Source organism: Amphiprion ocellaris, chromosome 16, assembly GCF_022539595.1.
Source record: "Amphiprion ocellaris isolate individual 3 ecotype Okinawa chromosome 16, ASM2253959v1, whole genome shotgun sequence".
Classification (NCBI taxonomy): Eukaryota; Metazoa; Chordata; class Actinopteri; family Pomacentridae; genus Amphiprion; species Amphiprion ocellaris.
In genome coordinates this window covers 28,201,220-28,213,518 of record NC_072781.1, presented here as the reverse complement: position 1 = coordinate 28,213,518, position 12,299 = coordinate 28,201,220, and the positions used below count along the sequence as shown (strand labels likewise).

General features: G+C 37.2%; 1 protein-coding gene across 1 annotated transcript in view; it reads right to left on the bottom strand.

The window, feature by feature from the left end:
- The window catches only part of LOC111585792 (bone morphogenetic protein receptor type-1A), a 72,656-nt gene that overhangs the window by 6,398 nt on the left and 53,959 nt on the right, over nucleotides 1-12,299 (bottom strand). Inside the window, exons 4-10 of the mRNA XM_023295403.3 lie at nucleotides 8,333-8,495; nucleotides 6,575-6,677; nucleotides 6,370-6,469; nucleotides 6,204-6,291; nucleotides 4,557-4,692; nucleotides 3,474-3,666; nucleotides 596-893 (exon numbers count right to left, since the gene is read on the bottom strand). Coding sequence (XP_023151171.1) covers nucleotides 596-893; nucleotides 3,474-3,666; nucleotides 4,557-4,692; nucleotides 6,204-6,291; nucleotides 6,370-6,469; nucleotides 6,575-6,677; nucleotides 8,333-8,495 — 1,081 coding nt within the window. The remainder of the gene's footprint in view (nucleotides 1-595; nucleotides 894-3,473; nucleotides 3,667-4,556; nucleotides 4,693-6,203; nucleotides 6,292-6,369; nucleotides 6,470-6,574; nucleotides 6,678-8,332; nucleotides 8,496-12,299) is intronic.

The following is a 12,299-nucleotide window of genomic DNA, read 5'->3' as shown; positions in this document are numbered from 1 at the left end:
TTTATGATCAATTTTGTCTCCTGTTCACTAAACAAACACAGAATAAAATCAGGAAAAACACAAATATTAAAGCTCATACATGTGTTTTTTCTCTTGTTGATGGTTTTATACAAGAATACAAAAGTTCTTGTCATAAACAAAACTAAAAAAAGTCAGAAATACATGAAAATTTGCTATCTATCCTGAAGCCATCAGTGACTGTTTCCGAGTATAATCTAGTTTATATGTCACTTTTAAAATATAAATTCTGGTTTAAATTTGTCTGAGCATATATGTGGTTTATATTTATATCTTTTATTTCATCGTTTTTTTTTTTAAATTTTAATGTTTTTACACAGCTTTGCTTTATAAACATTTCAATACACGGTGTAAATCGCTTTGAGGGACCTTTGTGTATGAAATGTGCAAATCAAACAAACTGGTAAAGTTTTAAAAAATAGAGAAAATTAGGCTATTTGTATAATTTCATTGTGAGTGCTTTTACTAACTGGTTGTGTTTGAATTAACTGCTGAAATCTATGTTTTTGACCCTTACTAACAACAAACTTGAGCAAAACTGTCCTGGTAATCCAACATTAAAAATAAAATGACAAACCTGTTGAATTTGACGGCAAGTCCGAGGTCGGCGATGCAGCAGGTTCCGTTCTTCTTGATCAGGATGTTCTTGCTCTTCAGGTCTCGGTGGGCGATGGCCGGTTTTCCCTGCGTGCCGTAGATCTCGGTGTGAAGGTGACAAAGTCCGCAGGCGGCCGAGTAGGCGAGTCGCAGCAGCGCCTGAGTGTCGAGCGTCGTGAGCTTCAGATAGTCGTACAGAGATCCGTTCTCGTGGTAGTCGGTGATGAGGAAGAGCTGCGTGAAGGCGCCGGTGCCTTTAATGTCGGCTGCGATGAAGCCTGCAGGAGGAAGAGGAGGAAGAAGAGGTCAGATTTTACTGTCGAGCAGTTGATTTATCCGTTTTTAAAGTTTGACACACTTATTACTGTTTTACCGTTATCCAAGTGTATTCGTGTTCTGACTTGTTTTATTCCTTTATGCTGCTACATTGTAAATCGGGTCTTCATACCTCAAGAGTTTAAATAAAGGTTGAATGAAATACATGAAAGAATAATCTGTTGATCATTTTCTCAATTAGTTGGTTTTAGTTTTTTTGTGTCTAAAAATTTTAGAAAATAAAGATAAAACCCAAAAATGATCAGTAAATTCAATAACAAACTTACTCTTTCTTGCTCTGTGCTGTGGCATTTTCTGGTGCTTTAATTTATTATATGTATGAATTGGTGTTTATTCTTTTACTTATATTAAAATTCTGTATTTTGCACCTATTCCTCTGGTCTTTTTTCCTTCTTGCGTGATATTGTCTTTCTGATAATCCTCTTCCTGGCTTCTCTGTCTAAGCACTTTGTTAACTCTGCTTTTAAAAGGTGCTATATAAGTCAAAGTTACACAATTATTGTTATTATATATTCAGTTTACTGTCATAGCAGATGAAAGAAAATGTAAAACAATCACATTTAGGAAATTGGAATAGAAAAATTAAGGCAATAACATTTTTTTTTTACAAATTGCCAATTAATTCAATAGTTGACAATTAATCATCTGAACCTGAAAGAGTTAGAAAAGCATCTTATCTTTGAAAAACTTGCCGAAAATCACTCCGTATATTTAAGCCAGACACTGTAGAGACACAAGGAATTGTGGGATTTTCAACTTTCTGGAGGTCCTTGAACTACTCATCCTGATCCCAACTTTGGCCGGAGGTCATTAAGAGTCACAGAAGGTTTTGTCATGGTGCCCCTTTACTACCTATCAGCTCAGTTTTAAACTATTAGAAGCTTCATTTGGTGGCACAAGCAGGTACAACAGCTAATCTATGATACCTGAAATACATATTATTTAGGAAAATGGTACCTGATATGAGAAGATGTTAAATATTAAATGACTTGGACTGGATCAAAGGCAAAAAACACATTTAATATTAAATAAACACAACAGCACACTTCTAGATGCTGCTGACTGACTGAATGAGTAAAGATAACACATCTACAGCATCTGGAGTCGAATCTGTCTTGAATGCTTCTTTACGTTCAGATCAGACATATCTCTGAACTCAGAAGTCAGTAAGAGTGCAGCTACAATAAATCTTCTCTTAATAGATGAAGTAAAAAACTAAATTCTGGTTCTGAAGACTTCAAACACACACAGATCTGTACGAGTCAGCGTGTCCTCAGTTTAACTGCAAGCTGTAATGTCTCATCTCGCTGTCATTACTTTAAATCACTGACTAAATTAAAAATCAATCAGGGTATCGATCGGTCCTGGAGTCCTGCAGTCTTCAGACGGCGTCGTCTGCATTCAAAGGACAGCTTCACCATTTTTCTGTCTAATCAGGAGCCCAGGAGGCGAATTAAAGTTCATCTGAAGGTAATGTGGAGCTTCATCGGGGAGTAAATACAATCAGGAGGATGTTTTTATGAGTTTCAGCCTCTTTTTCTTATTGCAACTCAGTAAGAAAACACAGTAGAAACACAAAAAAAGAACTGCTAAAACCTTGTATTAACTTTAGATAAACTTTAGGAAACATTTTCAAAAGACATGTAAGGAATTTTGCACTTCTCCAACTATAATGTGATTTTTCTTCAGATTACTAGATCTAAAAAAGGTGGGTGTTATATTACAAAATGACAATATTTTGCAATTATAGCATTAGATGTAATTTTTGACAGGAGAAAGAACATATATAAATCGGTTTTGTTCATAGCCTTTGTGTTGTTAAGCTAGCAAGTGTTTAGCATGTTTATAGCAGTTTTTTTTTAATTATAAACACATTTTTCAATAGTTAAAATTTATCTTTAACATCTCTAACATGAAGTTTTATGATCTTTTGTCTCTGTTTATGTAATTTTCAGCCAAAAGAAACCTATAGGTGAAATAAAACTAAACTCTAGATAAAAATTTGAACTGTGTAAACGAATAACTCTGGGCTTAACTGTATCTACATGAAGTTTGGAAACCAGGAAATGCAAATTTAGAAGACCTTTATAATTTGTATTGTAGCAGGTTCACTGTAAAACACAATCCAACAATGTAAACTTTTTGGTTGTGAACCTGCTAAAATACAAAACACAACCAAAAAAATAGGTTTTTCCACAGTAAATTGTCTTCAGAGCTCTACATTTTCATTTATTGGTGCCTAAATAACATCTTATTCAGTTTGAACCACTGGACATTGCCCTGTGATGAAATGGGATTATTTCATGTTCTGGTCTCTGACTATTGGATGTAACTAAACTTTCCCAACAGGACTAATGTCAAAGTGACTTCAAAAGGTCTAAGTTGTTGGAAAAGTTGTATGTTTGGTTGAATAATTGTAAGAAATGAGACTGTCAGAGCCCACAGTAATGTTTTCAGTCAGCTAAGCTCATCTGCTCCTTTGTAAATTCCTGCTATGTGAGTGTAAGAAGAGCTTCATGTACCGAGGATGTTCTCGTGTCTCATCAGGACCGTCTGGTAGATCTCCGTCTCCCTGAACCAGCTAGCCTCCTCTCGGGTGAAGAAGACTTTGACGGCCACCTTTTCGCCCCTCCAGCGGCCCAACCACACCTCACCGTAACGCCCTTTACCGATCTGACGCACCATCTGGATCTGCTTGGCGATGGTTCGCTGCACCTGGGGGTCAAAAACAACATTTTTGTCTCCACTAAAACTTAAAAGAAAAAAAAAACCTACCTACCTCACACTAACTGCACTCGCTGACATTTCTAGTGGTTTTCTCTCCTTTTTAAAAAACTTTAATTGTAAGTACTGACTAAAATGTACTCAGATATGACAAATATGAACATATTTCAATACTAGTTAGAATTATGGCATCAAAAAAAGATCATAAAATAGCAAAAATGTCATTATTTACATACTATAATACATTTTACAGTCATAATCCCTGCATGAATAAGGAGGTTTAGAGTCGATATCTTTGTCTAGATCATTTTAAATGGTGTCAAATTCTTATCCTGATCTTTTTATTTACAATTATCAATCAAACTTCATCTGCATATTACTTTTCAAGCAAATCAAAGACAGTGACAGGACAACACAGGATGGTAAAAACAGATTTAGACCCTAACACACACCAAAATAATAAAACAGAAAAAACATAACAATAGAGGTAGTTCGTTAATATGATAAATAGGAAAAAAAGTACAGTTAATAAGAGTTCAATTAGGAAATTAGTTCAATTAGCTACACAATCTAAGTTATACATTATAGTAAGCTAGGACAAGATTGTTAAAATTAAAGAAAATAAATACTGAAACCATGAAACTCACACATAAAAGTGAGACTGAAATTAGAGAACTCACCAATCCAGCATTTGATTTAGGGAAATTATGAATCATTTTAAAAAATATTTTATAGAGTGCAGCCTCTATGGTGAGAATTTGTCCTGATAATAAACACTTTCCTGTGTTTTTTTTATGTTGTCTTGAAATTGCAGGAGTTGCATATATTCATTTTTAAAGGTAAATTGCGTATTTCAGGTGTGTGCAGTGTGTTGTCCCTACCAGCAGGGGGAGTCCTGAGCCGCTGCCGGAGCTCTGCGACTGATGAATGAGGTCTTTGAGTGAATCTCCCGCAGGGATGAAGACTTCTTGTTCCAGGTCCTTGTGATATCGCTGACGCTCGCTCTGCCATTTATATCTGAGAAACACAGAATAAATTAAACTTCCAGCTACAGAAGAACACAACAGTTTAATCTGCTTCACTACACTTCAATACACTTTATTTCTTAGGAAAAGCACAGTCTACATTTATGCTTCTACTGTTTCTACTTGTGTTTATATTTTTAGGACATAATTTCCCACTTATGTCTAGATGTTTAGGTCAAATTTTTCTACTTGTGTTTATATTTTTAGGTCAGATTTTTCTACTTATATTTATCTATACATTTTGTACTGTTTATATTATTGACTTTGAATAGGAGGAACTGTAACATGAGCACTTCCTCCTCTGGGATCAATAAAATATTACTGATTCTGATGCAAAACACACAGAGAGAAGCTGCATCACTGAACTGGAGTCAGCAGATCTGTTTGATTGAAAATGTCTTGACAGGTTTGGGGATACCAAATTTAACTCCAAGATTTTTTCACATTTTTACTCACTGTGGGTTCATTTTTCATCCCAGTATCAATACCAGTTTCACTGCAATATAAAGTCCTGCAACTCTATGGAAACAAAGCAACCATGGATAGAAGTAGAGAGAACTCAGAAATGTCTTTAGTGCAGTATGACACAGTTGGAATGCCATGAATCTTGAACATTTCTTTGACAAAATAACAAAACCTAGAATCAAGCGTCCACAGGTGTTAAGAACATTTGAAAAAAATTTTGGGTCTAGATACTGCAGATATTCCAAAAAAATTTTACATTTTTACAAACATTTTGTCTCTACTCTGCTTGTCATCTGTAGAAAGATGTTTCACCATGCTGAATGTATCTTCCAACAACTTGCTCCTCTGTTTACTGTTTTTGAGCCATGCTGCATTTATTTTATGGATCCAGTAGGTTTTGTTTCCCTCTCGGTCTCTATTGTCATCTCCTCTCTGCTCTGTGGAAACACTGCCTGCAGTTCATCTGAAAACTTTCACTGTACTGTGCAAAAACATGAGAACTTTCAGGAAACATCTGCAGGTATACAGAGTATCTATTTTATGTAATTTTTAACAGATTTTTGGACATTTAATCGCAATGAACATCATCTAATCCAAGACTGTCGGGAAGTAAGTGACGCTGAATCTAAAAATGGTGAAATTACTCATTTATTTGTATTTATGTGTGTAAAATTGTGCATTTTTATTACTATGTTCACATTAAATTTATTGTTTGTGCACTTTGACATATAGGCTAAAGCGGTCAAATACAAAGCAAGGTAGTTTTATTCAAATTACACCTCTTTTTTGCTGGTCAATATTAAACATGTGAAATTAAAAATGATCAATAATTGCCGATATTGACCAAATTTAACATTTTATCGTGATATAATTAACTACCAGCATGCACTAGTCCCCTTCCAGTACACCTCACATATCTGTTTCCTATAAAACAGCATTAAAAACTCATTCTAAGTGGTAAAGCTACGCTGTTGAATGCCTGAAGATCCATTTCAGTTTGCATGTGAAGCTGTGCACGGAGCTCAGGTGTTTTCCTACCTGTAGTAACAGACCACCGTGATGCAGATCAGAGTGCAGCAGCAGACCGTCATGGAGATGAGGAAGGCCAACCAGTGGGGGCTTCCTTCTGCAGAAACAGAAAACACAGCTGTGAGTTCCTAGTCACTCGTCAAACACCAGAAACCGTCAGTCAGGTGTTTGTTACCTGTGGAGTCCTGAGGAGGGAGGGTCGGCTGCAGGTCTCTGTTACAGAAGTCTGTGGTGCAGCATTCGATCGTCCTCCTGGTCTGAGCGTTGGGAGAATCCTGCCAATCAAAGCAATCAATCAGCGAAGAAGGTGCAAGTTTACGTGACTTAAAAAGCAACCCGTGCAGGTAAACAGATCTGAATGTGTATTTGTGTGTGTTTACCTTGCACTGGAAGTGTGAACCTTCGTACTTCATGCAGCCGGAGGTGAGCTGGACTTCTCCGAGCTCGTCTTCCTCGATGATGGCAAAACACTGACCATTAGTCCTGAAAACACAAACACACAAATCATTTTTAAACTTTAAACCTGCAAATGTTTCCATCATTTTTCAGCACTGTTCCTAGTACATTGCAAAATTTGTGAGTCTGAATCAAAATATTTGTGTCATTTTACTCACTGATTCTGTTCCTGTTGATCAACGAACAGATCAATCGACTGTTTCAGCTCTACAGACGCATCTGCACCTTCTGAAGTTCACACTTCTTCGCTAACTTTCCGTTTTGTTTTCCAAACCCAGCACTTACAAAGAAAACGAGCTTATTTATGAAGCTAATTACCATGGTTTGTCAATAAGCGACTCACAAGTCTTTGTCATGGGGCCCCTTTACAAGCTAAACTCTCACAATGTTCTCTGCTTGCCAAAACAGACCCGACCACCTTCTCTGGTTGCTACGATATTAAACAGTAATAGTAAGCGATTAAAATATCTACAATACTTCAGGTTTTCACCAGCTTTTGGAGCTTATGGAGTCCCACTACACCCACTCTCTACACTAAATTTCAGACAACATCCTACTGGAGCTTTACAACTAAGTTCCTGACCATCTAGGTAACATTAACAGCTTGGATGCAGAAATGTGATTTTTTTTTCTGAATGCACTGCAGCATGACTCAAGTGTCAAACAGATAAATTTGACAAATTTTAATAACTTTAATGTACTTAAAGTGTGTGCTATCTCGGAAAATAGTATTGGATTAAGACTCGTTATCGGCAAACGCTAAATATTAAATGACCTGAATCAGTTCGGGGCAAAAATGTTTACATTAAACAATGTACAGTACATCAGTGGTAACAGGAAAATAGTTCAACAGAATGTTTGATAAGAAAAGTACAATGTAAGGTGGCAAACATCCCACTTGTGGATCTATAAGAGTTAAATCCATAAAAGCCACCCAAGAAACAGCCTATAATAATTCAGCTCAAACTAAAAAATCATGAATTTATAAAGGAAAAATATATAGAACTGTCCAGACACACATTCTTAAATTTCAAATCAGATAAAACTGCTTCACCTGATCAAAAAATATTACAAAACAAAATATCACACTGGACTGAGTTGGATAATAGATCCAGAAATGTTAGGAGCAACTTAACTAGTAATTAATACACTAAAGCAGGGCTAGTTATAAAATATGCTTGAGGAAATACTGCTAGTGATTAAAAAACAAATAAAAGCACAAAAATGTAATAAAACCTTCATTCAGCCTTCGATTTTAGCAAAATCCAAATCTTGACAGTCATTGAAGGTCTAAAAGTAAAATATCTACAAGTTTTTACTTTTAATTCATCAGATGTTAATTGACATGAAAGCACATAAACAAAAATACAAAGCTCTACTGGTCTGGAACTCCTGGATCATAAACAGCCTCTAATACCTCTCCGCTCTACTCTACTTCAACTAATCTACAAAGCTTTACAAGCATATTATCTGGTAAAATCCTATCGTATTGGGACTTAGCATTGGCAGATCATAGATAATAAATGACTTGGGTTGGTTGCCGTTTGTCAGGCGACTAAACTGCATTTCATTGTGCTGTAGTGTGAAATGACAATAAAGCTGAATTTAATCTAAAAACATCACCAGAATCAGAGCGAAGCCGTTTCAGGGCTCTTAGATTAAAGGTGGAGGTTTCTACTCACTGGCAGGTGTTGTTGGTGGCATCATCTGGACAGTGTCCGGAGCAGTAGCAGCTGAGAGATCGAGGGAGGTCCTCAGGCGCAATGGTGGAGTCCTCTCCGGGCCGCCGGGCCTCGGGTTTCACACCCGTCCCCTGCAGGACATGGTCCGGGTTCTGACCTGCAGCTGGATGGACAAACAGGAGCTGAGTCAGAACCAGAAGCAGGTTTGCAGCTCATTCATTTACTGGTTCAACATACAGGCCTGTTTAGGAACCAATATCACATTAATGTGGTTTAGGACAGCCGTCTCCAACCTTTGTTGCATCACGTAACAAATAATAATCTTTACTGTTCATTATCATGAAAAAAAAATGTCCTAAACTTAAAAAAAATATACTTTTTATTGTTAAATATGTATTTACTTTTTCTTCTGTCTCAGTCTCTCCCTCTATTCCAGAGACGTTTGTTTTTTACTCCACCAAGGAACACGGTGGAGTTATGTGACGATCAGCGTACGTTTGTGTCTGTTAGCAAAACTACTCAAAAACAGACAAACGGATTTGGATGAAATTTTCAGGGAAGGTGGGAAACGACACAAGGATCACCTGATTAGATTTTGGCAGTGATGCGGCTTATAGTCTGGATCCACGGATTTGTTCAAGATTTCTGTATGATTGCCAGATCGCGGCACAGCGTCACTGTAACCATGACACAACAACTGAACACTACGTCAGCTGCCTGCTGATGATCACATGATTGTGATCCTACTACACGACCTGTCCAGGGTGTCTCCTGCCTTCAACCTAAATCAGCTGGGACAGACTCCAGCCCCCCGTAACCCTAATGAGGATTAAGCGGTGTATAGATTATAGATAATGGATGGATGGATGGATGGATGTGGATTTAATCATCACTCAGTCACTTTAAAACTGAAGAAATCTTAAAATGTCAGAATTCTCTGGGAACTTCTGGGAACTTTCTCTCTCAGTCATAACAAGAACAGACTCCAGGTCAGTTTTTGGTTAGGTGAAACATTCCTCCTCTATCGGCTGACAACAGTGTGAGGAAGAGGAGGAGGAGGAGGAGGTAATGAAGGTCCATATAAGGAGAAACAAGATGGAGGGCTGGAGGTCATAGCAACCAGACAAACACTGTTTACATTTAACCTGCAAGAATTCGAATTCTGTTATTTTATCTTCATTGTTTTAATCATGGATGCTCATTTTATTTATTTAACTTCACATATCCGGTAACTTAATAATCTTCTGTTACTGCAATATTTACTTCATTTATTCCAGTTAAGTACATGATTTTTCCATTTTTTTTGGAAAGTGTTGTTGCTCTAACCCTTCACTCTGAATTGTTTTATTATTATATCTATTGCTATCTATCTCTTACATGTACTTGCTTGAAGGCAATCTTTAAATATGATGTGTTTTCCGGGTGTAATTTTGTAAAGTTTTACTTTAATTTTTAGATTAGTCAGATAATTGATGTTATTTAGTTTGCAGATTTTAAACTTGGTAAACACAAACCTTATTTCTCTACTGGAAAGCACTTTCGTCAAATGTTTTTAGTCCAAAGCTTAAATGTATTCAGTTTAAGATGGAGTAAAACAGAGAAAATGAGAAAACTCAAAATGATTCTGAAAATCCTGGATTACTTTTCAGATGTCCGACTGATTAATTTAGATTAATTGAAGACAAAAAGTGTTCTTTAAACTTCAGAATGTGTTTATCGGAGTTGGAGAAGATTTCTGTTTGTCCTCGTTATCAACTCTTTTATCTTCATTCCTTCTCTAATTCTTTTCTTCTCTCTTCATGAGTCACACAAAAATTCAGATGTTATTGATTAACAAAATCTCTCCTCCATATTCCATGTATTTCTTTATCAATTTCTATCTTTCACATGAACCTTTTCACACTTGTGTCTCACCACTTCCTCTGCTCAGAGTAAAAACACTCTGCAGTCGTGCATGTTGTCAAGTCCGGACATGAACTACCTGCACACCTACACTTTGAGCTGCCTGGTTGCCGTAGTTACAGTCCGACCGTCCGAACAAAGAGCTCACTGATTGTCTCATGTTTGTCCCACGTCTAGATGATAAACTGACAGCTGAAGATGCCGGCAGTGAGAATCTAGCACAAATGTAAACTGAATTTTGTGCAAATCTTCACCACAAAAATGCAAATTATTTCAACCACGTTCGCTGGTTTACTTGAGTATGATTTCAACAGATTTTTAGCGTCATCAATCCACCGAGCCCAAAACCTGCCAGCATATTTGAAAGGTGTATTATCTTTTAAAAATATCCCAAATGATCAAAGCCAGAAGTGTAAACATTTGAAAGAATGATCAGTTTTTTAAAACTTTCCAACAGTTCTTGAACTACTCATCTGTGAAATGCCATTCCATCACAATACTTATGAAAATCTATACATATCTAGGCATAAAATTGCTTTATTCTACGTGTATCCTTAAAAAATTCACCAAAAAAGTGTTTGCTCTAATAAGATACTGTAAAAGACTAAATACTCTGCATTCCTCTGCACAACCGTGAAACCATGACTGACTCAGCTATGACCAAGAGTCACTTGACAAAAATTAAGGGACTTTTCAATCGCATACTGCTGTAGGTGGGTGACTACTGACAGAGTTGACTGCATCAGAGCCACAATGTGTTTTAAATGAATTTATTTTATTGGAAGTTGATTAAAAAATATATATATATTTTTGAAGATCACAAAAATACTCATCAGATCCAGTATCAGTCAGGGAAATGCTATAATCCTACAAAATATTGACCAGAAATACCAACAACAATCACTGATAATGACATCTAAGCTTAAAATCAGCATATTTAATTGAAATCACTTTATTCTACATGTCTCATTTTAAAATCCACCAGGAATAACTAACCAGATTCTGTTAAAAGGAACCGTGAAACCAAGAAAGACTCAGCTGTGACCAATATGGAAGCTAAATATAAATGTAGTAAGTAGTAAAATATCTGTAGTATGTCGAGCCGTCATTTTTATCCAGTGTTGATAACAACTGTGGGCACTCAGAAAAACACGTTACATGTTGATTCTGGGTTTTCAATTGTTGTAAAACTCATTTTGCTGTGATCTGTTGCATTTTCACAGTGTCATGCTACACAGAAGACATTTCTTAGTTCTCCCTCCTTCTTCGTGATTATTCCGTTTCTATAGAGGTGCAGTGAAAAATGAGAAAAATGTGTCAGGAGCCAAAAACAAACAGAAACCCAGGGGGCTAATTGATTATGCAAAAATTGACTAGTTCCAGCTTCTTTCACGTGTCTCTCCCTCATACGCGACAGCAAATTGTATTATATTTGATGATCTGATCATGAGAAATATCATTCCAATTAATCAATGAGCAACATAAACATTGCTTGCAGCTCTATTCAATCTGTGGTTTCTAGTCAGCAAAACTGATCCTGAAATCTGGACACGTGCAGCTTTTAACAGCTTTAACCATCATCTAGACCTAGAGGACCTCACAGACCGCCTCCTCGCCGCCTCACCTCCCTCCCAGCCTCCAACTGGTCAAAAGTCGTGACTGATGGGGAGGAATCAGCAGCAGCATTGGAGCGTGTGCTGAGGCTGGAAATGGCTGCTCTGCTGCTGCTTCGTCTCCATCCACATGTGTGCTTAATTGTGCCGGCAGTCAGAGTGGAGACTGAGGTCTGGCAGAGAGGACGCTGGGTAATCAGACTCTCTCTATGTGCTCTTAAAGTTGCAGTGCCGCCTCAGAACGACTGTTTATTTACATCCAGCAGCAGCAGCAGCTGTCTGATAAAACCCTCTGATCTGCAGCCAGACGGCCTTCAGCTGCCGGCCGCTACAGCAAACACGTGACCGACGGTGAAAGTGGGCGCCGAGACCGGAGACGAAACAGAAGAGCTCGCTGTTAAAGACATTTTGAGTTAGTCAATGATGAGTCACTGTCTGCTAATATATACAGA